At 36.8% G+C, this 27,705-nt stretch overlaps 3 protein-coding genes across 4 annotated transcripts; 1 reads left to right on the top strand and 2 right to left on the bottom strand.

The window, feature by feature from the left end:
• Positions 1 to 610: 610 nt before the first annotated feature.
• LOC109064862 (bcl-2-related ovarian killer protein homolog B) lies at positions 611 to 4,283 on the bottom strand. Its single transcript, XM_019081890.2, has 4 exons — positions 3,887 to 4,283; positions 3,375 to 3,503; positions 1,909 to 2,072; positions 611 to 1,342 (listed from the first exon to the last, which is right to left on the bottom strand). The coding sequence occupies exons 1-4, from the start codon at positions 4,119 to 4,121 to the stop codon at positions 1,223 to 1,225; spliced, it is 648 nt and encodes a 215-aa protein (XP_018937435.1). The 5' UTR covers positions 4,122 to 4,283; the 3' UTR covers positions 611 to 1,222.
• Positions 4,284 to 7,073: 2,790 nt separating this feature from the next.
• Positions 7,074 to 13,422, top strand: LOC109081121 (serine/threonine-protein kinase 25-like). Its single transcript, XM_042772398.1, has 11 exons — positions 7,074 to 7,478; positions 7,914 to 8,144; positions 9,834 to 9,890; positions 10,014 to 10,122; positions 10,246 to 10,403; positions 10,680 to 10,865; positions 11,983 to 12,128; positions 12,259 to 12,367; positions 12,561 to 12,632; positions 12,922 to 13,058; positions 13,159 to 13,422. The coding sequence occupies exons 1-11, from the start codon at positions 7,449 to 7,451 to the stop codon at positions 13,196 to 13,198; spliced, it is 1,275 nt and encodes a 424-aa protein (XP_042628332.1). The 5' UTR covers positions 7,074 to 7,448; the 3' UTR covers positions 13,199 to 13,422.
• Positions 13,423 to 14,610: 1,188 nt separating this feature from the next.
• LOC109064888 (septin-2B) lies at positions 14,611 to 26,276 on the bottom strand. Of its 2 annotated transcripts, none has more exons than XM_042772413.1 (13): positions 26,154 to 26,276; positions 24,810 to 24,851; positions 24,524 to 24,638; positions 22,935 to 23,021; positions 22,626 to 22,749; positions 20,542 to 20,676; positions 20,292 to 20,409; positions 20,106 to 20,207; positions 18,724 to 18,869; positions 18,355 to 18,438; positions 15,694 to 15,754; positions 15,507 to 15,601; positions 14,611 to 15,252 (listed from the first exon to the last, which is right to left on the bottom strand). In XM_042772413.1, exons 2-12 carry the CDS (start codon positions 24,831 to 24,833, stop codon positions 15,515 to 15,517), a joined length of 1,083 nt encoding a protein of 360 aa, XP_042628347.1. In that variant the 5' UTR covers positions 24,834 to 24,851; positions 26,154 to 26,276; the 3' UTR covers positions 14,611 to 15,252; positions 15,507 to 15,514. The 2 variants fall into 2 exon arrangements, with proteins under 2 accessions (XP_042628347.1, XP_042628342.1); XM_042772408.1 differs by having other exon boundaries at positions 18,316 to 18,438.
• Positions 26,277 to 27,705: the final 1,429 nt, after the last annotated feature.

Raw genomic sequence — 27,705 nt, forward strand, 5'->3', positions numbered from 1 at the left:
GGGGATATATTAATTCAGTAATAGAAACAAGGTTCTCTACCTTTCGATAAATTAACTGTCATGGCTTTCCAGTAATCAAGGACAAGATTGTTTAACAAAAACATTCTTAAACTATAAATTATTAATTGCACTCAAAATAATGGATATCGGGTTAATAAAGTCAAATCTACACTAGAGTTTAACTTTTGTTTTTTGAGACTTTATTTTTGAATCAAAGAGTCCTGAACAAAAATGTATTATTGTTTCCCAAAAGATATGCAGCACAGCAAGTTTCAACATTGATAAGTATATCAATATCTCTTTAGCACCAAATCAGCAAATTAGAATGATTTCTGAACGATCAAGTGACACTGAAGACTGGAATAATGATGCTGAAGATTAAGCTTTACCATCACAAGAATAAATTACATTAAAATATATATTAAAATACACAACAAATCAAATAAATGCATTTTCTGGTTAGCATAAGCGACTTTAAAAACATTAGTTAAAAAAAAAATATATATATATATATCTTACCAACCCAAAACTTTTGAAACGGTTGTGTATATTCATAACAGAAATTTATATTCTTTTTCATGATTTCTGATTTTAATTATTTCCATAATATTTGCAGGTTTTCCTTGACCACTGGAACCCTTTCTGTTTTAAAATGTTCAACTGCTCTCTCAGTTCACACATTAAAACCTTTATTTTAAGATGTATACAGCTGGTGACAACAGTGTTTCACACACACCAAAAAAAAACTGTATGAACTCAAAGTGCAAAGTGACATTCCAAACATCATCTTGAGCAATTTTGTAAAAATAAATATCTGAAGATAGACAAACATTAAAATGTTTCTCACATCCCCACCACAGACATTCAATATAAAATCTCAGTGTAATGAATCCACACAACGTGTCAGCACAAAAGGAGCTCCAATGCCTGCATATCAAATTTCTGAGTCATTTTAAACTAAGGAAGACAGATATTATGTAGCTCCAGCAACGAATATAGCACATATTCCCTCACAGTGCCCTCCCCTCCTGTCAGGTCATAGTATTTGTTTCAGTCTATACATGGTATATTTTAAAGAAATCAAAGAAGATTAAGGCAGTTGAACCAGGGTGAAGTGCTATGACCTTTTTTAGGGGCCGTTTGCTCCACAAACAGCACAATGGACCGTTCAAATAGTTCTGGGATTCAGTGCTCAGTCAACAGGATGATTTCCTGCACAAGGCTACTTCTTCAGGTAGATGTACATGGTCTTTAAGAATTGCCTCCATGTGAACACAGCTGTTGATAACCAGTGGGCACGAGCTCTAGAGTCCATGTTCACCACACATTTTAAAATGTCCCCCTGGAAAGACAGGTGAAAATAAAACATTTGACATGCTATCACATACACTACTGTTCAAAAGTATGGGTTCGATCATATTTTTTAAAAAGAAGTCTCTCCTGCTCATCAGGGCTGCATTATAATTTGATCAGAAAATACAGTAAAAAAAAAATACAACTGTGAAATATAATTTAAATTTTAAAACAGCTATTTTAAATTGTATGTATTTTAAAATACAATTTATTCATGTGATGCAAAGCTGAATTTTCAGCAGTCATTACTCCAGTCTTCAGTGTCACATGAGTCTTCAGAAATTATTTTAATTTGCTGCTCAAGAAATATTTCTTGTTATTATAAATGTTGAAAACATTTCTGCTGCTTAATATTTTTAAACAAAACTTTTAAACAGTAGTGTGTGTGTGTAAGAAGCTCTTTCGGAACGCCTCCTTGCGGCTCATCCATTGCTCCAGGCTGCAGCTACCCCGTCTCGCTTCAGGTGGGTAACAATATTTTATTTCCTCATATGGCCTCTAAGAGGTCAGGACCAGTCTTGATTCATGAAGGCAGTACAGAGAATGAACACGTACCCATCCTCCTCTCTTTTTGAGCCATGGGACCAGGTTCCTTCGCACAAACTCTCCCAGACTGTCCACTATGGTGTGCACCATGACTGGATGGCCCTGATGCACACAGTCCACTGCCAGCCCAGCTGCTACAGCATAGATGGCCACCACCTTGCCCCATGTGATCCCTGAAAGTAAAAGCAATTCCATGAGCTGAACTAGAAAGCTATTGAGCCTCAAGCACTTTTACAGTAATCATACAAGCGTTTTAGATATGAAACAAACAAAAATAAAATTAAAAACATGTTATAATGCAAATTCTGAGGTTGCAAGTCCTATATTTGCCTATGTATGTATATTATATGTATATATAAATACACACACATTAGTGTGTATATTATAAAAAATTATATTCAGACACTTTGACCTGACCATGTTTTGCTTAAGGGTTATCTGACATTATCAAGATGAATTTGTTCTGATACAGTTTAACTCTTGAGTTCTTTTGAAGGTGTCTGAATAAATTTTGAATTGACTAATATATATATATATATATATATTATATATATATATATATATATATATATATATATAAATATATATTTCTTTAATGTATACATTTAAGAAATATATGTAATATAGATTTATATCTATATATAATAAAAATCACAAATGTTAGATATAGATCCAGCTGTGCTGATGGTGTAACAGGAAGCCTAACACCTTTAAATCTGCCATAACACACTGCCATGCTTCAAGAGTCAGGTATTATGCCCACTGTTATGTTCCATCATCTTCAGCATTCATTTAGGATAATTCCTCACAGATCTATAACTTAATACAGAAGATAGATTGTTGTGAGAAGATCATCAGGCCAGGGTTTAGGACTCCATTACAACCACCATGTACATCAATAGAAGCAGAACTCAGATACAAATGTGACCAAATATGTAGAAAGGAAAGAATGTGGGTATGTCCTTTTTAGGGTTTTTTCCATGTTCCGAAAAAAGACCACTGAAGAACTTGTCATTAAACTGATGATCAGTGCCCCTCTCAAACACACCACTGAAATCCAATCATAGGTTAAAGTCAACAGCTTTTCCAATTTTAGATTACAATTTTACTGTAATTTAATAATAACATAATGAAATTAATTTCCTTAAAGGCTTTAAAAAAAAAAAAAAAACTCAAACCCTTCTCAGGCTAACATCGCTTCATTTACATTTGATCGCACATCTCCAAATTCACTCCAGTTATAGTAGTGATGTCTTCGTGCAGTGCTTTTTTTTTTTGTCTCAAAATAGCCAATTAGGTACTGAATTAGCAGTAACAACAACAACGACAAGACACCTAGAGAAAATAAAAATAATAAAATGTATAAATATTTTTTGTTTGGTAAAATGTTTGTAATTTTTTTTTAAATACTCCAATGCAGGGAAAGTGAGGTCATGCCCACAAACACCTTTTATACTGTCTTCCAGGTCACTTACCCATGACTAGGATCTCTGTTGCTACAGAGAGAAACGCATGTGACACCACAGCCTCCACTGCTACACTGATGTTCAGCTGCTTTGCAATATTACGATACACATACGGATGCATACACTCCAGTTCATCACCTGCAAAACAGTTTAAATATACACTCAAAAGACAGTGAGAGGGATATGTTCCCCCATCTTTCCAATATTCAGAACAGTGGTCAACCAAAATGGGTTTCAGTGGTAGAATCAACATTTGGTCCCCTCAAATAGCCTACATAAAATGTGGTTACAGCATTAATGCACACTTACTATAAACCACAGTATAATATTATGAAAGAAAGTTCAAAAGAAAGTTACATTCTTGTTACATGAAGAAAGAAAGAACATCTGAATGCTGACTTTTGATTTTGAGTTATGATGTTATGAAATAGTCCTGATTTATCTGGATGATAAACAGCCTACTGAAACAGCGTCACATCTGTTAAGAGCATCGATTCACACTCACTGCTGGGTTTTCTTACCCAGTTTTAGCAGCACCACAGATACATCTACAAGAGCCTCGTGTGGCTCGGGCAGATCAGACTCGACTTTTGACCAACTTAGTCCTTCCCTTATGATTCTGGAGTGAATGAAGTCTCTACAAAGTTCCTTGGACTGGGAAACGAGCTCTTTTTCCGTGGGAGTCCGATCAAACACCTCCATCATCATCTCCGCGGCGATCACCGAGGAGCGCTCAAACACCCTCATGTCCCGCATGTTTGTCTGACACGAGCAAAAAACCCTAAACCTAACCTAACTGGTTGAAGCTGCCTGCATAAACATCCCACAAACTCCACTAACATTACGAAGCTCATTTCTACGAGGAAAGTCCAGATAAATTAAATCTGAAACAGGTTCGCCGAAACCTGAATAGCCAATCAGGGAAACGGAACAGCCCCCACACAAGATTTACGCTTCCCGATTTTATGATTCGTCATCTTCGATGTCTCTTCCACGGTCTTCTTCTATTTCTCATGAGAACATACAATGTTGAAATGCACTTTCTGTCATATTATCATCGTGCTGTCTGAGGTCGCTGTTCGCCTGTGCCCTGAATCAGACAATTGGAAGCGATTTTTCTCGCTACCTGGAACGCTTAGGTAACCGCTTAACCAAGTGAACGGCTTAGTCCAAATATAAACAGTCTATGGCACCCTGGCAAGACTTAGAATACTCTTAGTCTAGTCATATCAAATTAAATGAATGCTAATCAACTCTGTCAAATCCTAGGTTATTTATCAAAATCATATAGCGTGCAACATTAATATTCTTTAAAATCACACTCATGTTAAAAGATGAGGCTTTTGTCTAACAGACCTTCTGTAGGTGTGAAGGCTCCACATAAAATGTTGATTTCATCTAATGATTCTTTCTTAAGGAGCGAGCTAATCTTCAAACAAACACAACCGTTTAAAGTCCTGTGTTTGACTCTTCTTACGCTTCAGTATGTCTTTTTTTTTTTGCTGGTCATATTTCCTATGGTGGTCTCAGTGGTAATCAAAGAAAAAAGTTTAAAAGTATGAGAGTTCTCTTGCAACTCAAGTTATTTTTTATTTATTAGGCCTATTGAATATTTGCATCACACTTAATCCTGGAGACATTGTGATTCTTACAGGGATGCCAGTTTCATTCAATGCATCAGTCAAGGAGGAAAGTTTTATTCATAGCATATTAATTTCATTCATTGTTCATTTCTTTAAAATTACTAAAAGAATGTAATTTTACTTGTGTGGATCCAATGTGTTGCAAAACTGTAGGTTCTGACCCATAGGCCTACCTTTATGACAAATTGTAATTCAAAGACTTTATTTGGTCTATCCTGCTCATGTGCCAACTATGCAGTAGTCTATTTGTACTGTGTTTTAGTATGCAATCAAATTATGCTGTTAAGCCTAATGAATCTATTTAGTGTAGATTTAAGTGGACAGTAGAGGCAACAGGACTTTATATAGCTACAAATAAGGTCACCATGAAATCAGAGCCAACCATTCTTATTTTTGGATATTGCAGTTTTTGTTATTATTATTATTTTTTTTTTTTTTTTAAATGAATGTGCCCTCATTGGGTGCTTCTCAAACGGAAAGCTGCGTCCTTCCTAGTCCAGTCCTTCTGAGGTTTCAAGTCTAGAGTCCTGTTCAGCATTAAACGCTAGAATTAGACAGTCAGGGCTGGGCAACTTCGGTCCTGGGGGGCCACTGTGAGTTTAGCTCCAACCCTAATCAAACACACCTGCCTGTAGTTTTCTATAGTGATCTTGAGGACAATGATTAGCTTGTTTGGTGTCTTTTAGGCTTGGAGCTAAACTCTGCAGGACAGTGGCCCTCCAGGACCGAAGCTGACCGGCCCTGGTCTAATATGTGCACATGGCTCCACTCCTGAGGTCATGGCATGAAAATACTACTAAAATTATAAATTGAAGAATAAATACTATTAATGATTGGTTTGATTGCTTCTATTGTCCTCATTTGTAAGTCACTTTGGATGAAAGCGTCTGCTAAATTATTAAAATAATGTATTTTGTTGATGTTTTGTAAGATGTTATTGATGAATGTTGTGTGTAACTGCAACACTCATTGCAAATGTAGTGGAGTAAAGAGTACAGATAGCCTACTTATTGAAAAATGTAGTGAAGTAGAGAATAATAGTTTCTAATATCTTTGATACTCAGTGAAACTACAGAGTATCCAAAAAGATACTCAAATACAGTAATTAATTGCATTTACTCAAATACTTTACACCTCTGAAGACTGCCCACTAAAGATCCTTCAGACTGAGACATCCTTCAACAGTGCTTGATGATGTGGCAGCCGAGATATGCTGCCTTAATGTGCCCCCTTCCAACTGAGAAACACTCATAATCTTTAATCAAAAACATCCTCCCTCAACCTCATCTCTTCTCTGATGATGCGTGCTGGATAATAATCCCTCCCCTCCAGCAACCTGTCACTCACATGAAATCACAGCAGATAGTAAACAACAATGATCCATTCCAGATGGATAAAATCACGTCCCACGCAATAATTCTCCTCATTTGAGGAGTTGTTTCACTCAGATTGACATCACAGTAGGAAAGAAAATACCTCCATTTAATGCTGACCTCATGCTGACCCATCACATCAACACCCACAAAACTGGGCCAACTGGATCAGGCGGTGGTGTTTTGCCCCCATGATTGAAGCTGCATCTGAAATGCCATGCTTGTACTATATTTGGTTTGAAACGTACTTCATGATCACCATGGTAGTTGTCTCTGTCACATGAACTATCAGGAAAGTTGCGATGAAATGGAAATTGTGACCGATCTTTTCTTTGTATTGTAGGCTACATCCAAGTTTTTAACAGATTAATTATAAGTGAAGGCATTGTGACCGGGCAATTTGTTCTTGTTTTGGGGGCGTTGCATCTCAAAAGTGGAGGCAAATATAGCAAAGGAGCTTGCAAGGGCAGGGTTTAAGCAAATTAAATGACTGGAGAAGTCTGTCATGTTTATGTCATTTTGATTGAACATTACGAGGTCAAAAAAGAAAAAAAAGAAAGAAAGAAAGAAAGAAACGCATATACGGATGAACTGTTCACAATAATGCGTTAGAAAACAGACAGGGTAATTTTCCATAATCTTGCGCCCAGTATAACTACAACTCCCACAATCCCCCGTTCCTTGAGTCAGAAGCTGCGCATGCGCGGTTGCTCCTATTATTTTGTTCTCCCGCAAGCAATAAATGAAGAGCCGCCTGAACGTGAGCTGATCAATATAAAACAGCTACACTCGGAAAGCGATTAGCTCGTACGCAGATGCTTTCATTCATGGAGCCACACGACACCTAACTGGGATTCTCGCCAGGCTGCGGGGTCCGCCATCAGGGGATTGGAGGCCGAAAACACGGCAGACGAACAGGACATGCAGAGGTGTTTTTGTATGTAAAAGCTAGCTAGCTAAGCAGGGGATCGGAGGAGGAAGAGCAACCCGTTGAAGAGTTATCCAGCAACCCCTCCTTTGGCAGAAAGGGCTACATCTGCTCTCATCCACAGCGACCTGCCTTCAGGATGGCGCACCTCCGCGACATGCAGAACCAGGTAAATCCGCAGCCCAGCCGAGTCTCTCATTCTGCATCCAGGGGTTTAATCTCATAATCAGTCAAACCGCAATGTTTATTAAGCCTGGCATATCATGACTTTTCTCAATTTAGAGTAATTGAGGGCTGCCTTATATTGTGTCTGAGTAATCCGTTTCAATGCAGATCATTGGAAATGAATGCCTCTTTTTTTTTTGTTACATTTCATGTCTGTTTCATTTCATTTGAATTGTATAAGTCATTATGTATGTATGTGTGTGTGTGTGTGTGTGTGTGTGTGTGTAAATAGTTCATATGATTCCCAAACATATATAGTAGAGCATCCCAATGGATGTGATGTAATCTATAAGGGTCCATAGTAAATTATTATTGACATTCATCTACATCTGTCATTGTATCTCACATCGTCCCTTTACTGTCTCTCTCTCTCCAACAGAATTCCCGGCTTGACCCGGAGGAGTATTTCACGAAACAGGAGCGCATTGGGAAGGGGTCTTTTGGTGAGGTCTATAAGGGCATCAACAATCGCACTAAAGAGGTGGTGGCCATCAAGATCATTGACCTGGAAGAGGCCGAAGATGAGATCGAGGACATTCAGCAGGAGATCACGGTGCTCAGCCAGTGTGACAGCCCCTATGTCACCAAATACTATGGCTCATACCTGAAGGTACACTCTCCCATTGTTTGGGATCTCAGGCGTGTACAGACAAACAATAGTAAGAGTTTTTGAACATCAATACAGCATCTTTTAAAGTCAACACGAAGCCACTTTTTAATGCATGATGAAATGATTTAGCAATGAATTATTCCAAAGAAAAAGTGTTTATCTTTAATCAAAATGTGATACCTTTTTCTTTATCTGAAGCAACTTAAGCTATTGTCATCTCCTAAGCAATGCAAGATATTAGAGAATGTTAATAAATGGCCAGATCACTTTTTAGGTTTCTACAAACTGCAGGGAGTTCTAGTTCTCTGGTAGCATTCCCATTCATATCTGTAGCCCTTGTTTAACTAGTGTTGGACATTCTGGAAATATGCAATTTAAAATCTTAAAACAACAAGGTTAACAAGGCTATGCTTACTAGCCAAACAGCAAACCTATCATTTGGTTAGTAACATCCGCTGTCCAATCAATTTCTTATGGATAAAAAAACTATTTTTTCTTATTAAATATCCTGTTTCAGTCAGATTTTTTTTGTTTACATACATGAAAAATACCAGATCTGTTATGATTTCTTCCAGAAACTGAAGTCCGCTACCTCAATCTTTAAAACAAATATTGGGGTTTTTGTAGCAATACCATAGAAGAATGATTTTTGGTTCCCCAATGAGCCTTTTAATCGATTAAATTAACCGTTAATTTTATTTTGCATTTGAAAGGTTAAATGGATGATTAAAGGGATACTCCATCCCAAAATGAAAATTTTTCTCATTAATCACTTACCCCCATGTCGTTCCAAACCCGTAAAAGCTTCATTCGTCTTCAGAACACAATTTAAGATATTTTGGATGAAAACCGGGAGGCCTGTGACTGTCCCATAGACTGCCAAATAAATAACATTGTCAAGGTCCATAAAAGTATGAAAAGCATCGTCAGAATAGTCCATCTGCCATCATTGATTCAACTGTAACGTTATGAAGTGATGAGAATACTTTTTGTACACGAAGAAAACAAAAATAATGACTTTATTCAACAATTCCTCTGATGGCGTACGCTCTTCTGTGTCAGCTGCGCCACAAAGGTACGTTTTTGACATGTATTTACGCTTTGGTTTGAAGGAAAAAAGCGCATTGGCGCAGAAGACTGACACAGAAGAGCGTACGTCATCTGCGTACTAGTCAGATTTGTCAAAATGGTGCTACGCTGATTTAGAGAGACACAAAGGAGAGGAATTGTTGAATAAAGTCGTTATTTTTGTTTTCTTCTCGTACAAAAAGTATTCTCGTCGCTTCATAACTTTACGGTTGAATCACTGATGACAGATGGAGTATTGTGACGATGCTTTTCATACTTTCCTGGATCTTGACACTGTTACTTACTTGGCAGTCTATGGGACAGTCTCAAGCCTCCCTGTTTTCATCCAAAATATCTTAAATTGTGTTCCGAAGACAAACAAAGCTTTTACGGGTTTGGAACGACATGGGGGTAAGTGATTAATGACAAAATCTTCATTTTGGGGTGAAGTAACCCTTTAAGGTTCAGCATAGAACCAGAGATGCCAATGAAGAATGTTTATTTCATGCCACATGATAAAATATCTACTGGAGTCCTATTGAAATATGAATGCTAAGTACAATAAATGTCAAGTGACATTTAAAGAAATGGTACTTGTCTTATTTTTGCCATTGTCTACAGGGAACTAAGCTGTGGATCATCATGGAGTATTTAGGAGGCGGCTCTGCTTTAGATCTTGTAAGTAAAACAACAGTGGCTCATCAGTTATGGGAATATTTTAATGTGTGCATTCATGAATTCTTAAAGAGCTTTCAGCTTTAGAAATTAAATTTGTCTCCTACGTTCCTCCACTCGTCTCAGTTGAAACCAGGACCGCTAGAGGAAACGTACATTGCCACTATACTGAGGGAGATTCTGAAGGGACTGGAATACTTGCACTCTGAGAGGAAGATTCACCGTGATATCAAAGGTGTGATAACCTACACGTCTGCCTACTCAACTGAGCCATCTAGGAATGGCTTCATATTTAATCATCTGCTTTCTGTGAAATCTGAGTTCCGTGCTAATGATTCATGTTCGTATCTTGTGGCAGCTGCCAACGTGCTGCTGTCTGAGCAGGGAGATGTGAAGCTGGCAGACTTCGGGGTGGCGGGACAGCTCACAGACACCCAGATCAAGAGAAACACTTTTGTGGGAACTCCTTTCTGGATGGCTCCAGAGGTCATCAAACAGTCTGCGTATGATTTTAAGGTGCGGGAATCCAGATGAACGGACTTTTCTCAACATGCAAAAGAACAGTCTGAATATTAATGTGCAAATGTGGCTGCAGAGCTGTGAAAACACACATTCAGCACTCTGACAGAAAGGCTGGGGTGGTAAAACTGTTCCCAATTTTTTTTCTTTTTTTTGGTAGGCATGGAAACTGGTCACTAGCGTAGTTTACGTTTTAGCATAGTAGCAACTAAATAATATTTAAATCTAGTTGAAATATGAAATGAGACTTTTAGGCTTGCTTTTTGGCTACAGGCAGACATTTGGTCCTTGGGAATTACAGCTATTGAACTGGCGAAGGGGGAACCCCCGAACTCTGACCTGCATCCGATGCGAGTGCTGTTTCTCATTCCCAAGAACACTCCCCCGACGCTGGAGGGCACCTACAGCAAACCCTTCAAAGAGTTTGTGGAGGCATGCCTCAATAAAGACCCTCGCTTTGTGAGTATTTGGATCTGCCACTGGTTATAATGTTTCCGGTTAACCCCAATATCTACAACAGTCCAAGGTTTGGAAAAATTAAGATATTTTTAAGTCTTATGCTCTTCATGGATGCGTTTATTTGGTGTAATACAACAAAACAGTAATAATTTGAAATATTACAATTTAAAAGAACTGTTTTCTGTCATTCTATTATGCTGGTTTGGTGCTTGGTTTTTATTTTTTATATTTTAATTGGTGCTCCATTGGTAATAATTACTTTTAATATCAATGTTGAAATGTTTTTTTTTTTTTGGGGGGGGGGGGTTAATATATATATATATATATATATATATATTGAATATAATATATCTTAATGCATCTATCTATCTATTTTAATGCATTGTATTAATTTAAAAAAGTCTATCAGTTTCCACAAAAATATTAAGCAGCACAACTGTTTTCAACATTGATAATTTCTTGATAGTTTCTTGAGCAGCAAATCAGCATATTAGCATGATTTCTGAAGGATCATGTGACACTAAAGCCTGGAGTAATGATGCTGAAAATTCAGCTTTACCATCACAGGCATAAATTACATTTTTAAAATATATTAAAATAGACAGCTGCTCATTTTAATTTGTAGTAATATTTCACAATATTCAATTTGTACTGTATTTTTCATCAAATTAATGCAACCTTGGTGAGCATAAGAGATTTAAACATTAAAAAATCTGATAACACTTTACAATAAGGTTCCATTAGTTCATGTTAGTTAATGAAAATAGTCGTTCATGTTAATTCACAGTGCATTAACTAATGTTAATAAGCACAAATTTTGATTTTAATAATGCATTAATAAATGTTGAACATTAAATTACTAAGATTAATAAATGCTGTAGATGTATTGTTCATTCTGGTTCATGTTAACTAAAGGAGTTAACTAATGAACCATATTGTAAATTGTTACCAAAAATATTAATTATTCAAAATTTATGACTGGTAGTATAGCACAGAGAAGGTTAAATTACATGGTTTTGTGTCCCATTAAGCACCAGTTGTTGTCAGACATCTTAAGCTTTTTGAAACGAGGCAGTAAAGACGTCAAGTATGGCCTCAATATTCTGGTTTTGTGCAGCGGCCCACCGCCAAGGAGTTACTGAAGCACAAATTCATCACGCGCTACACCAAGAAAACGTCCTATTTAACAGAGCTGATTGACCGATACGGCCGCTGGAAGTCTGAAGGCCACGGAGACGAGTCTAGCTCTGATGATTCTGATATGTATGTCACCCATCCAATATGATATATTGTTCATTTCTTATTACTTGATTGTACTGTCTGGTGTATTGATCCGGATGATTTATAGCCTTGAAAAGAATAATGTTCTCCATTCTTCCTTGCACTCAAACAGGGATGGAGATAGTGATGACAGAGACCAGTGTCCCATGTGGACGTTCCCCACAGTCCGGCCCAGCTCTATGAACAAGCTCCAGAAGGGCTACACAAACACAGACTCAGAGGTCACTATTCAAACATTTACAGGGTTATTATTAACTAAAACTAAAGCCATAAAAACATTCAAACACAATAAACATTTGAAATAAAATAAAACATTGAAAAGTAAACATTGCTGTGAACCATTTATACAGGGTTATTATTGTTTTTGACTTAAGTAATTGGAAGTTAAAGTTTTGCTTTGGATTTATTTCACAGGCAGCTGAGACGGTAAAGAGGCAGCCCAAGTCACAATGTCTGTCAGCGCTGGTCTCTCCCATATTCAGAGAGGTAAAAACGCACAAAACTCTCATATTCATATATATATATATATATCTATATATATATATATATATATATATATATATATCTATATATGCTTGATATATATATATATCTCTATCTCAAACACCCGGCCTGGATTTGTCAGGGCCAGATGCAGTGCTCTCACTGTAACTCTAACACTATCACTTTTTATCACAGTAGCAGCAGATAAGGCAGCAGTAAAGTGTAATAAACTGTGAAAAGCTCTATATGTTGCAGTGTTGTAGAGTTAAATGTAAGTCTGTCTGCTCTCCAGCTGAAGGAGAAGAGGAGGGCATGTGGAGGGGGAATGGGTGCCATAGAGGAGCTGGAGAATGCCTTCAACCTGGCAGAAGAGTCCTGTCCTGGCATCTCTGACCTCCTGGTCACACACATGATGGAGAGAGTGTGCAGGTGAGCGGATCTTTATTTATAGAAAATATACCATTATACAAGTAAAAATTGCATGTGAATGTAATATTTAAGTAAAAAAAAAATTGTTTTTTTTAATTAGGTTTGCTCTGAATGGCAACACCACGCCATCATCACGGTGAAGACACGCCTCTGCTGCTGCCGCTCCTCCCTCCTCCCGCACTAAATCATCATCATCGCCCCATCATTCATCCTCTTACCCCCGGAGATCTTTTAATTAGTTATGCTTAAATATTTTTACAGTTTTCTTTATAGAATGGACAGTATTTAAGAGAAAAAGCCATGTCATTGAGCGAACTGTGTTTACCTGTTAGATCAAAATCATATTATAAAGTGTTTATGGAAACGTGTTTGTGTGGTTATTGGTGTGAATTGTGGTAAGTTTAGATCTCTTCAAATATTTGGTTACATTGGTGTGAATTGTGGTAAGTTAGTACATGGAAGTAAGTTTGAGAAAAAAACAGCTGCTAGAATATGTTACACATTGAAGTACTGAGAAAAACAGCTGCTAGAATAGGTACATTTAATGTTAAATTGTAATCATTAAATGTTTATTTTTGTGGTAAATGTTTATTATAATGTTAAGATATTTTTATTATGGTGTTAAGAATTATTTTTTGTTGTTTATGAAAATTATAAAATTACAAAATGTTTATCATAATATTAAGTTCTAGATCATAAAACAAAAACTATTTGGTTACATCCCCCCCCCCCCCCCCCCCCCAAAAAAAAAAAAAACAGGTTGAACTACAAGTTTGGATGTCACTACATGGGATTCACACATCTACACTCTTTCACAATGTCAATGAAACTGTCTATCTTTAGTTATAAAGCCTAATTTGAATTGGGCAAACGATGTTACTTTTAAATACCTGGGAATATTTAAGGCCTTAATCGTTATGTTGATTTCTTTATCATGTTTTAATTCATGACCTCTAGCGGCCATCGAGGGAACTGATTTGTACTTAAGTAAAAAAAAAAAAAAAAACCCTACTAAAACCAGTCACCAATTTTAACAAGTCCTTCCTGTTATAATCAACAGCAAATTGAGAAGTGAATAACCCCAAAAAAGGGCAAACCCCAAAACTGTTTCAATACAAAATTTTATTATAAGATGATAGACAATAATGGTTTAATAGAAAGTTCTCAAGTGAAACATTAAAACTGGAATGTTAACAACTCCAGAGATTTCATCACCAAATATGAAAAGCAAATTCAACTGTGTTATAGTTGTTTTTTTTTTTTTTTTGTATATTGTAGAAAATATTTTTTTTTTTAAGTTTTGTTTTTTTTTTTTTATTATGTGGATTTTTTTCAATCACAGGAATAAGATCAAATATTTTAACCATAGATCCCATAAGGAGGTAAAAACTTGGCATGTTTCAAGGTCAAGAGCACAACAGCATATTTTGATGTATACAAATGTCACTCCACTAAGTAAATTTCATATTGCACTCATACCAGAATAATATCTGATAGTACAAACATGACAGTATGCACTCAGGTCATAATAGGCTAAATGAGCTTTAACATTAGAGAACAATGTATTCTTCATTAATCGGCATAGGGAATGGATCATGGGTCACAGTATAATGTTTTGGGACCATTCAACTGAACAGCACTTATATTTCAAGACTTCATGCAGGGAAGAGAGAAGTACTTCAGAAAAGTGACAGCAATCTCTCTGGCAACACTTAGAAACAGCATAAAATGATATCTTAAAAAAAAAAAAAAAAAAAAAAACCTGCCACTGTGACACTCAAATTCGACAGCTGCTTGTATTTTCACAGTGTTTGTTTAGCTAGATGGGACAGAAATGAATTTGAGCGGTCACTACTAATAAAGGTGCTCTACAGTACAAGATTCCTTCCCAGCAGCATTTGGCTTTTGTAACAGATTTTTTTTTCTTAATTACTGATGGCTGCTCTTCATTTTTGGAACAGGAAAAAAAGTGAATGAATATCAGCAACAGCATTTGAATAAAATACCCCCCCCCCACCACTTAATACTGCTTTAAAAAAATGACAAAAAAAAATTAATACAAGAGTGAAAGAAACTAAGAAAATGGCAAGCAAGACGAGCTAAGGACTGGTCTCTCCTCTTTCTCCACATTTAGCAACACTTCCTCCTCTTGTTCCGTGTCTGACTGGGTCAAGCTCGAATGACAGGTCTGCATCTGTAAGAAACACAAACAAAAAACAGCCCCCCAATTGCATATTTAATAACAAAAATAAATGGCCAATTTGTGCGCCCATATTTGAAATGTCTGGGGCATTTTTGCTTTATTTCTTAATTTTACCCTGCTTCTATTTATACCTCAAATGCTGAAGACCAGCTCAGATCGCAGAACTGTTTATAGTTACGAGTCGGTTACCGTATTGTGACTGGTTATGTTGTTCTGGGGTTTCAGCGCTTGTAATGTGGTCTTACCGTGTTTCTCACAGGTGTGGGCTGTCCCCTTCTCCCTCTCCCTGTTTCTGCATCTGCGCCTGCATCTTAGCGATCATCTCCTGCATCCGCCTCAGCTGAGAGACACACAAACAGAGTCACACACAGACCTTCAGGCAAACATTCGTATTATTAGCCTTCAGCTTGTGTTTGCTTTGAGAGATCCTACCTCAGCCTCTTTCTCCTGCAAGATTATATCCTTGTCCATTTCCTCTGGCTCCGGACCTTTCCTGCATGACACAAAGCAAGTGTAAAGAGACACACAGCTGTACTGAAGCTTCACAGTTATTGTCAAAGCAAAACTGTCAATAGTTTTAAAAAAAGAATTTAAACTTTAAATTCATCTAAGAATTTAAAAATGAAATGCCATGGAGCTTAATTAGTCAATTAATTAGAATTCAATGCATATAAATATTTGCCCAAATGAATATAATTAGAATTTTATTAAATAATAATTTACATAAAGATATTCAATGATTAGAGCAAGGACATCAGATAAATTTTTTAAAAGCATATACGTAAGTGCCAAGCATATTTTAGTGGAATAAATATATATTCCACTAAAATATACTATATACAGGTGCTGGTCATATAATTAGAATATCATCAAAAAGTTGATTTATTTCACTAATTCCATTCAAAAAAGTGAAAACGTGTATATTATATTCATTCATTACACACAGACTGATATATTTCAAATGTTTATTTCTTTTCATTTTGATGATTATAACTGACAACTAAGGAAAATCCCAAATTCAGCATCTCAGAAAATTTGAATATTAATTAAGACCAATACAAAGAAGGATTTTTAGAAATCTTGGCCAACTTTAAAGTATGAACATGAAAAGTATGAGCATGTAAAGCACTCAATACTTAGTTTGGGGTGCTTTTGCCTGAATTACTTCAGCAATGCGGCGTGGCATGGAGTCGATCAGTCTGTGGCACTGCTCAGGTGTTATGAGAGCCCAGGTTGCTCTGATAGTGGCCTTCAGCTCTTCTGCATTGTTGGGTCTGGCATATCGCATCTTCCTCTTCACAATACCCCATAGATTTTCTGTGGAGTTAAGGTCAGGCGAGTCTGCTGGCCAATTAAGAACAGGGATACCATGGTCCTTAAACCAGGTACTGGAAGCTTTGGCACTGTGTGCTGGGGCCAAGTCCTGTTGGAAAATGAAATCTGCATCTCCATAAAACTGGTCAGCAGCAGGAAGCATGAAGTGCTCTAAAACTTCCTGGTATACGGCTGCGTTGACCTTGGACCTCACAGAAAACACAGTGGACCAACACCAGCAGATGACATGGCACCGCAAACCATCAATGACTGTGGAAACTTTACACTGGACCTCAAGAAACGTGGATTGTGTGCCTCTCCTCTCTTCCTCCAGACTCTGGGACCCTGATTTCCAAAGGAAATGCAAAATTTACTTTCATCAGAGCACATAACTTTGGACCACTAACAGCAGTCCAGTCCTTTTTGAAGCGAGACGCTTCTGACGCTGTCTGTTGTTCAAGAGTGGCTTGACACAAGGAATCCGACAGCTGAAACCCATGTCTTGCATACGTCTGTGCGTAGTGGTTCTTGAAGCACTGACTCCAGCTGCAGTCCACTCTTTGTGAATCTCCCCCACATTTTTGAATGGGTTTTGTTTCACAATCCTCTCCAGGGTGCGGTTATCCCTATTGCTTGTACAATTTTTTTCTACCACATCTTTTCCTTCCCTTCGCCTCTCTATTAATGTGCTTGGACACAGAGCTCTGTGAACAGCCAGCCTCTTTTGCAATGACCTTTTTTGTCTTGCCCTCCTTGTGCAAGGTGTCAGTGGTCGTCTTTTGGAAAACTGTAAAGTCAGCAGTCTTCCCCATGATTGTGTAGCCTACAGAACTGGACTGAGAGACCATTTAAATGCCTTTGCAGGTGTTTTGAGTTAATTAGCTGATTAGATTGTGGCACCAGGTGTCTTCAATATTGAACCTTTTCACAATATTCCAATTTTCTGAGAACCTGAATTTGGGATTTTCCTTAGTTGTCAGTTATAATCATCAAAATTAAAAGAAATAAACATTTGAAATATATCAGTCTGTGTGTAATGAATGAATATAATATACAATTTTCACTTTTTGAATGGAATTAGTGAAATAAATCAACTTTTTGATGATATTCTAATTATATGACCAGTACCTGTATATTAATATAATATATATATTAACAAATGACAGGACAAAAACTGTATTAGTAAACCATCAGCAGAGTGTTTTGCATTGCAGAGTTTAGGCAGGACAAGAAAGACGTTATTAGTGCAAGTGTGTGACAAGCTGAGCAGGAAGTTACAGAGGGCTTTGTTTTTGAGTATTTGCATGCGTGAGCGTGAAACAGAGTCTATGTGCAGTAAGAAGAGCAGAGTCAGTGCTAGCGTCAGGCTGAAGGATAGGTGGAGCTGTGACCGAGCTCCCAGCAGTACCTCCTCCTCCTATCCTCTGACAGCTCGCTGCAGATCCACGAGACTGAGTCAAGCTCTAGAGTGTATGGAACACAGTTTATCAACTGATCAGGCTAAAACTAGACACAGCAATGCTACTCTTCTCCTTTCGTTTCTGCTATCAAATGACTCTTTATATTTGAATTTAACATAAATGAGAAATGGCTATGTAAAAATGTGCTATTTCAGTACATCTGCTTAGTGTTGCCAGGTTTGGGCTATTCAAATAATCTGCGGCTACACTCACAAAGCCCTGATTTTTTTCATGGAGGTTGAGGGAGGAGGTGGAGAAAGGCAAGCAGAGCAGTACGTACGCAGGCGACAAAGGCAGAATGTAACCATGGGAGGACAACCTGCCGCCCCGTTTGAGGCGCTCTGAGCGGAAGTTCTCGTAGTGAAGGTCCTGAGTGACTTCTTGCAGGTCCTGCATGTGGGTGCTGGATGGATAACAATAACCATCAACAGAAAATAATGACAATGTATCTTAGAATAGAAATAAGGCTGAGAGGGACAGAAATACACTCCATTTAATTTGTTTTACTGTTTAAAGGTTCAACTATATATATATTTTTTTTGGGGGGGGGGGGGGGGGGGGGGGGGGGGGGGGGGTGGTCTGTGTTTTGAAGACTAAACAATCAACTCCAATTTTCTTTACAGCCTCGTTTTTGTGTAAAATCAATAATTTTAGAACATTAAACAACAGATAACTTGAAATGACTTACATTAGCATGGTGCGAAGTTTGAGGAAGTCATTGTGTTCTGGGTTTTCTACTTCCACCACACCCCATGGGTACAAACGCCCTCTCACTTTCTTCCCCTTAGCCTCAATCTGCTGGTTGGATCCCACCACGGCAAATGGTATGCTGGTCTACAACACAAAGATGAAAATTAACTTTTATAAGAATGCGGCCTAGCTTGGATGCAGTCTCCTGAAGAGCAGGAAACAGTGAGCATCAAGTGATCACAGAAACTACAATCCTGCCATTTCTCACCCTCATGCTGGTCCAAACCTGTCTGACTTGTGTTTCCCAGTTCAGTTTCAACTACAATTCCCAAAACCAGTGTGAATAATTCTCACTAAAAGCTCACCAAGACTGCATTTATTTGATCACAAATAAAGTAAAAACTGCAATACTGTGAAATATTATGACAATTTAAAATAACAGTTTTCATATATTTTAAACTGTAATTTATTCCTGTGATGCAAAGCTGAATTTTCAGCAATCATTCCTCCAGTCTTCAGTGTCACAAGATCCTTTAGAAATTATTCTGATTTGGTGCTCAAGAAACATTTCTTATTATTATCATCAGTGCTTCATATTTTTAGGATTCTTTGACCAGAATGCACTTTTTTAAATGTTATAAATGTCTTAATGTCACTTTTGATCATTTTAATGCTTCCTTGTTTCTTTTTTTCTTTATTTAGTAGCAATTTCTTAAACCATAGTAATAATTATAAAAAAAAATTTTTTGTTCCCCCGATCCGATCTGAGTCATTGAATACCGAGTATCTGCATGGCATACTTTTAATAGCGCTTGGCGAATCTACTGGAAGGCGAATACTGCCACCTACTGCTAGTCACATAAAATAAGAATCAGGCTTAGTAGCGCACATTATAATAATAATAGATCAGTTAGGCCGGGCATACATGGAGCGATTTCAGCAACTTTTTCGTTAAATACCAACTCTCACTGTACGAGAGTTGTATCGCATGTGATGTCAAGCAAAAGCTCAGGATTTATGTGCTCGCACTATATGGTCTGTTCGTCAAGCTGCAACTTGACGAGTTGCACGAGCCAGGATTTGGCTCAAAATCTGACTGAAATCTGCCCGGCCTTAAAAAAAAAAAAATGCTCGATCAGCCCCGATCCCGATTGACTCAGGACATCCCTAATTAAAATAAGAAAAAAAAAATTTACTGACCCTATACTTTTGAAGTAATGTATGTTTATGGTGCTTTTTTATTTTTCGGGGAGAGTTTGAAACACATGGGTGTTGAACAACATGAAGGTGAATAAATTGTGATATTTTTCCTTTGGGAGAACTCTTTATATTATATGAGGGAAAAAAAAAAAAAAAAAAAAAAAAAAAACACACACACACCTTGAGAATCCGGGTCTGCTCTTTGAAATCTTCATCCTCATCAGACTCGGCATCAGGGAGGTGATAGATCTTGATGCCATGCTCATCGATTTCATCCAGAATCTAATATCCCACAAAAAGACGCATATAGCCAACAAACCAAACATATGATTATTCCATCTGTGGAAAGAAACCTGAATGGCTTACCCTGCGCTTGAGTCTCTCTCTCTCCCTCAGTGTCAGCGTATCAGCTTTAGCAATTACAGGAACGACATTCACTTTGTTGTGAATGGCCTTCATGAATTGGACATCTAGAGGCTTCATCCTATAAAATTAAAGCATGGGAAAATCAGCCATTTAAATCCAGAATAGAACTATGTGAACACTTAAACTCACACCTATGACAGTGGAAGGCGTCATAAAACATGTCTTAGTTGAATGACATTTAAGAGCTCACCCGTGACCCAGAGGGGAAATGAAGTAGAAGCAGCAGTGCACACGGTTGTCCACAATGTGCCTGCGATTGAGTCCACTCTCGTCATGCAGGTAGCGCTCAAACTGGTCATCAATGTAGGCAATAATGGTGTTAAAACTGAAAAAAAAAAAAAAAAAAAAAAGGCACATGATTAAACACTTGCAGACATTTTAACTGCCCCATTTAACTGCCCCATCCCTATAACAAATCTGAAAATGTGCATCACAATCTTTATAGATTTAAACTTCAAACACTTGTTTGTAATGCTGGTATCCTTCTGTAGAAATGACAGGAATGTTCTCCTTATTATCAGAGTCAGTCTGCATATTTTGCAAAATAACTTACATCTTTGTTTCTTAAACTAATTTTTTTAAAATGGGGAAAAAGGAATGCGAAAAATATTCAAAACCAAGGATGCTGAATAGTGGGAGGTCACTGTTGCACTCAACAACAGCAGTGTAAAGGCAGCAAAGCATGGAAAATGCACCAGGCCTTCTGGTTAAAAAGGCTGAAATGGTTTTAACACATATGCTAATAATATACTCTGTTGGCTTTGATACAAAACCAGGGAATTAGAATGTCAAGTTTCACTTGTATAAAAGCTATTTGACAGCATACATTTCCTTTTTCAGTTACAAGCACTTCAATATCTTCTCTTTGCTGTTTTTGTGCTCAAGTGGGTCAGGGAGCAGTCAGGAAGAGGTCACACATGTTTCCGGTCTCACCACTTCCACTAGCAGAACAGCATTCCCAGAACTCACAAAAAGAAATAAGAAACCCGCTTCCTTCATTCCTCCACTGCACTCTCTGTTCTTCATATCTCCAACTACACCATGAAAAGTCTCAAAACAAAAAAAACCACAACCAAAAAGCTCTCTTAAAGGTACAGTTCACAAAGAAAAAAAATATAATCATAATAATAAATAAAATCTCATCATTTATTCACCCTCATGCCATCACAGGTGTGTATACCTTTATTTAGATGAACGCAAAGGAAGATATATATTATAAAATCGATCTCTGTGAATATACTTCTTAGATTTTTTTTAAGAGAAATTAACACTTTTATTCAGCAAGGATGCATTCAATTAATCAAAAGTGACAGTTAAGACATTTATAATGTCACAAAAGTTTTCTATTTAACAAAAACTGTTTTCAACAAAATATAAATGTATCTAGGACAGCAAATCAGCATATTAGAGTGATTTCTGAAGGACCATGTGACACTGAAGACTGGAGGAATGGCTGCTGAAATCTCAGCTTTACCATCACAGCAACAATTTACATTTTAAAATATATTAAAGGGATACTCCACCCCAAAATGTCAATTTTGTCATTAATCACTTACCCCCATGTCGTTCCAAACTTGTAAAAGCTTTGTTTGTCTTCGGAACAAAATTTAAGATATTTTATATGAAAACCGGGAGGCCTGTGACTGTCCCATAGACTGCCAAATAAATAACAGTATACGGTGATATGGAGAGACACAGAGGAGACTGTTGACAAAGGAATTGTTGAATAGTCATTATTTTTGTTTTCTTCGCTTACAAAAAGTGTTCTTGTCTCTTCATATAACCCAGATTGCACGTCTGATGGCAGATGGATTATTCTAACGATGTCTTTCATACCTTTTATGGACCTTGACACTCTTATTACTTGGCAGTCTATGGGACAGTCACAGGCCTCCCGGTCTTCATCCAAAATATCTTAAATTGTGTTCCGAAGACAAACAAAGCTTTTACGGGTTTGGAACGACATGGGGGTAAGAGATTAATGAAATAAAATTCATTTTGGGGTGGAGTATCCCTTTAAATTAGAAAACAGTTAATGTAAATTCTAATAGTGTTTCACTACATTGCTGTTTTTACTAGATTTTTCATAAAGTAAATGCAGCCTTAGTGAGCCTAAGAGACTTTAAAAACAACAACAACAACAACAAAAACATACCAACCCCAAACATTTGAAGATAGTGTAAATCCAAATGAATGGATGCTGAAATGTCCAAAAAAGCACGAAAATGCTGAGCATTTTCCAATATTTCTAATGACCATCAAAGCAACCCTCACCAGTCCTGGCTGTTGATGGCATCACCGTATCCAGGCGTGTCGACCACAGTGAGACGCAGCTTTACTCCACGCTCCTCGATCTCCACAGTTGAGGCCTCGATCTGAACCGTGCGCTCAATCTTCTCTGTATGACAAGAGCACATGTAAAAGATATATCAGGGGAGACTCAAAACACAAGGCCGAGATCCGTCCTTCTGTGCAAAACATCAGGCCACGGATGTTCATCAGACCATTTTATACACTTTCCGATCTGAATATGCTTAGATATCTGAACACCTGAGGTAACTTCCTCAGTTTTGAAACTCTCACCTGCAGCACCAGGAATGACCCTCTCTGGGTAGAGATCAGTGAGGAACAAACTGTTGATCAGCGTGGACTTCCCCAAACCCGACTCACCTGAAAACAGCAGAAGTGCTAATGAGGAAACACTAAATCATCATATCATCAACTACAAAAACACTTTGACTGCATTTCCCTTTGCAAAGAATAAACAGCGTGATGTCAAAGCAAACATCATGGACATAAGTGTTTTGTGCAATTATCTGTTTCTCTAGTCAGTGTTTTGTTTCTACGTCTCAGTGAAGCTGTCTTCCAGCAGTGAAAGGGCTCGTGGTCGGAGGTTCTGCATTCCTCTGTGATTTATTTTAAGATGATAGGATGACTGTACAATGGGCTTTTCTGAGCGGGCAGCTCCCGGTCACCCTCCCCCACAGCAGATCTCATTTGTGTGTCAACAGCTGTACACACACTAAACACACAAACTCACAGGGCTGAGGGGAGAGTCCCAGCTGCCTTAAAAAAAAAAAAACTAGGATTCATCATCACTGTGGTTCAGCCAAACTTGTTCCCACAGTCAATTTCACTAAGCAATAACCATTCAAACATGAAGTACTAATGTTTTCTACTACTAAAATGTGTTTTCCCTCTAAATATGGATCATCTATGATGTTTCTATGATGTGTTATTTCTCCATATGTTCAAGAGTTATGCTGCACATTTTATACATTAATCCTGCAGAAAAATAAGACAAACCTGAACAGATTCTCTTGGTTATAATATAAATTGAATGGGGAAACAAATAATGGTGTATTGCGTATATATTCTTTAAAATTGGAAATTCACTAATAATCGCACAGATTGTTCATATTTATATGCACATGAGAACTTAATTCAAAACATCTGCGTTTGTGCTTAACCTGATTCTAATGTTAAAATCACGATGAAACAAAAGTAGTGACAGATATTTTCTTCCGTACGGTGACATACATCTGAGAGTAACAGATTATTAAAAAAGCAAAAAATGTCAGGGACTTGGTTCTATGCATCGGTTGTTAAATGGATTTTCAGATGTGAGTGTTTCACACAAAAATGAAGGGAGACGAACGTGAGCTGGATTATTTGATCACAATAAGATCAATTACATGCATTTACAAAACAAGGTTTTTTTCACTGAATGTCTCCTTTAATATGATTAGACAGCTGTACATTTTTATGCAAAGGAAACCAGCAGCTTGAACCATAACACCCCCTTTCTTTTTTTAATCTATGATAAAATATACTTTAAATAACAGTATTAAAGTATGTGATTTATGCATATTTGTGATTTCAGTTGTTCCTACATTTTCTCTAAATTTAGAATAAATATTAGTACAAAAGTTATTAGAGAATCATGATTTGTTTGTGAAAGTTTTCATGCACAGATTGTATGTACACATGGTCAGTGAATGAGAGCCATTGTGTTTTGGTTGACATAATGGGAATAATTTGTAATCTTTAGCTGTTTGGCATTTCAGATTATACAAACAACAGCGAAGTTGTTCAAGAGTGTGATTAGTGTTTATTGGCAATATTTTCAAGTTTATGAGGCACATTCAAAACATCACATCCACACTACTTACCCACCACCATGAGAGTGAACTCAAAGCCCTTTTTCACGGATTTCCGATGTACCTGATTTGGCAAATTCGCAAATCCCACATACCCAGGAGTCTCTGGGTTTGTAAACTGTCCTTGCTGACCACAAGAGAACAGAACATGCACATTTAAAAAGTCTTAATACACTGCTATCTATATAAACTTGATTCTCTTAAAATCAATTAAATTCAGAGCTTAGAACATTTTCTGAACATCCCCAGTTTCCTTGCATTTCAATCTCTACGTAAAACTAAAACTCAATTTCCTTACCTTCATTTTATCAGCTTGAGACATTTTGAACTCGAACCAAACCTGCAAAAATATAAAGTTAAAACAAACAGGCTTATTTACAATACAGATGTTACCACTTTACATGAAAAACAACTATAGGTGTTAACTTTCTTAAAAAATTGACCATCGTGATGTCGCAAAATGAGTTAAACTTACATGTACGAGAAAGCTGTCGATAAAAAGCTTTCACAGCTCTACAGGAACAGGAAGTCAGTTCCTGTCTGCGAGCATCAGTCTCACCACAAACCTGCACCAGCCATTTTAAACTAAGAGCACTAAATATAGGCTTAATTCAAATAAAGCAGTTATTTATATCCCTGTATTTTTGTTGAATGCAGTTCAAATATTTATTTAATTAGAGTAGAGATTTTCTACCAGGGGCCTCGAGATGACTATAAGAATGAAAATAAGAGAAAACAAACATTACAATAACCTAAAAAGATATTTTACCCCTTAAATAACAGGGTTTTTTTTCCTCACAGGGTTCCCACTTGAAAAGGGAAGTAGACTAATTTTAAAAGCATGATTTATAGACCTGAAAAAAAAAAATTATGGAAATGAATGAATTCTTATAACTCCATGGGAATTTATATCATGAACAAACACTTTTCTGGTTATGCCAAGCTGTAACATTTTTATTAGATTAGAAAATATAGCACACACAAAAATTTTATAGTTTTTATTAGATTTGAAATTTTTGTTAGATTATATATATATGCATGTATGTATATATATGTATGTATGTGTGTGTGTGTGTGTGTGTGTGTGTGTGTGTGTGTGTGTGTAAATATACACACACACACACACACACACACACACACACACAGGGAGAAAGTTATTTATTCTAGTAGAGACTCAAGGGACTCAAACATGACGAAATGCCCCAGACATAAAGATTTAAGAAGAAACATGTTGAAAGAAAGGATCTAAATTAATAATTTTAACAATCTGCAGTCGTACAGTATAAAAATGAAATGTTTAATGCTGATATGAGTTTGCGTTTAATTCGAGCAGAACTATTTTAATAGTATTGTTTATGTAGCTTTATAAGAAAACAGCACCTTAGTTTCCCCAGGACGTAAACAGAAAGCGACTTTGGAAAGGGAAAAACACACATATTTTACTAACATTGTGGCGTGAAAAGTGAGGCTCTGTAATGTAAATGTTGGTGTAGGATTGTGGGGATTGGTTTCTGTCTGGAGACACGCCTCTGTTAACGGAGCTCATTCAGAGACACGCCAACGTTATTCTTCAGAGAAGCAGATAAAACCTGACCTGTGGTCTGAAGCACAGAAATGACTTGAGTAAATGGATTCGACCTACCTTTCAGTCGCAGAAAATCTTGAGTTCACTACTGCAGGAGGTCGAGGAGACGAACAGCCCAAATTCCTGAGATTCCGGAACTCGCACTAATGCCGACAGTGTGAAATAAGAAACGTGAAACAGTCTCGTTGTTTCAAAATAAAAGTCCCGTCGCAGCAGCTCCTTATGCACAAAACTGCACTTATCAAAACATAAAACTAAAATCGGGTTATTACTTTTTCTATGTATCTACTTGATTCCTTTCTTTTTCAGATTTCATTACATGGAGATAAAAATAGAAAAATAATATGTGGACTATTTTGTTTATTATTTTAACATTTCAGGTCTAAATTTTGTTCTTATTGTATAACAAGTTTTAAAACAACAGGTTTAGCCACACTACATTTAATTCAGTAGATCCCCTGAATGCAATATCGGATTTAAAGAGGACTAATCATCATGACAGAATTCTACAACAGCAAATAAGAAATAAAAGCATATAATAACATTTAAGACATAATAAAAAGTCATAATATAAAGCCAAATAAAGTCTTTTGAGCATCCAATGTATCGTCAATGATTTAAACACCTCAGATTATATGCGTTTATAGTCATAATCTCACAGATATAAAATTTATGATTGGCAGTGACCTCCAGTGGTGATGAACGGTAGCCAGTTGGTCATTATGAATTTTACAGAAAACAAAGGTATTAAAAGTCATAGGAAGTTACTGAAATTACTTCATAATAAAAAATCATAATAAAAAATACACTCGTTGCATTTGCTTGGATTTTTTTCCTTTTTTTTTTGTAATTTTATTAACCCATACTAATAATACATGATGATTATTTTTTTCTTGTTATGAGTAGAATATGATAAATGCTAAAGAATATCAGACATTATTCTCTCTTTCTGTCTCACGCACACACAAAAATACCATGTAAGACAATAAAATAAAAAAAAATAAAAAATTGCATCCAAAACCTATGTATATTTTCTAAATTTAACCTATACATTTTTTTCTAAATAAAACAAGGTCATACGTTTCAAAGCAAGTAACATAACATATCATGATACACAGCAACAAAGATTCTTTTAGAGGTATTGAAAATAAATGAGACCTTCTGGATTAAATATTAACTGTAATGACAAATGACACTGATATGTGACACCAAAAAACTGCATCTCTGCATTCTGTACATCCCCCATCAACTTACACTGAGTTAATGTTGCAGTGCTTACAGGGCATCTTTCACGTAAAAGCTCTATTTAATTTGCTGAGGTACATCTAAAGTCTTTAACCTGCATTTAGTGCTTTTTGCAGAAATGCCTTATTGCAAATGTCTCTGACTGGCTGCTGACTGCTGTGATTTGGGGCTTAATCTCCAGTATTAATTTCACAGGGGTGACAGAGTGGCTAGGGAGAGATCAGGGCACCTCTCAGGATTTGTGCTGTCTCCTTCATTCCTGCAACACATTTTTACTACAGTATTTCCATGAAAGGCTATTAAAGCAAAGCTTGACTTCTCTCAAATATGATTAAAATAAGCACAAGCTTTATCCCCCAGAACA

This window comes from Cyprinus carpio, chromosome A2, assembly GCF_018340385.1.
Source record: "Cyprinus carpio isolate SPL01 chromosome A2, ASM1834038v1, whole genome shotgun sequence".
Lineage (NCBI taxonomy): Eukaryota > Metazoa > Chordata > Actinopteri > Cypriniformes > Cyprinidae > Cyprinus > Cyprinus carpio.

What these genes read in the sequence shown, in the direction of transcription:
- LOC109064862 (XM_019081890.2), bottom strand. Translation starts at nt 4,121, where the DNA reads ATGCGGGACATGAGGGTGTTTGAGCGCTCCTCGGTGATCGCCGCGGAG. An exon ending in TGTGGTGCTGCTAAAACTGG is followed by an intron (nt 3,504 to 3,886) that starts GTAAGAAAACCC and finishes ACTGTTTTGCAG; the next exon opens with GTGATGAACTGGAGTGTATG. An exon ending in TCAAAAAGAGAGGAGGATGG is followed by an intron (nt 1,343 to 1,908) that starts GTACGTGTTCAT and finishes CTGTCTTTCCAG; the next exon opens with GGGGACATTTTAAAATGTGT.
- LOC109081121 (XM_042772398.1), top strand. Translation starts at nt 7,449, where the DNA reads ATGGCGCACCTCCGCGACATGCAGAACCAG. An exon ending in AGTCTGCGTATGATTTTAAG is followed by an intron (nt 10,404 to 10,679) that starts GTGCGGGAATCC and finishes TTTTGGCTACAG; the next exon opens with GCAGACATTTGGTCCTTGGG. An exon ending in AGCTCTGATGATTCTGATAT is followed by an intron (nt 12,129 to 12,258) that starts GTATGTCACCCA and finishes GCACTCAAACAG; the next exon opens with GGATGGAGATAGTGATGACA.
- LOC109064888 (XM_042772408.1), bottom strand. Translation starts at nt 24,833, where the DNA reads ATGTCTCAAGCTGATAAAATGAAG. An exon ending in ATTTCCCCTCTGGGTCACGG is followed by an intron (nt 20,410 to 20,541) that starts GTGAGCTCTTAA and finishes TTAATTTTATAG; the next exon opens with GATGAAGCCTCTAGATGTCC. An exon ending in TGCAGGAGAAAGAGGCTGAG is followed by an intron (nt 15,602 to 15,693) that starts GTAGGATCTCTC and finishes TGTGTCTCTCAG; the next exon opens with CTGAGGCGGATGCAGGAGAT.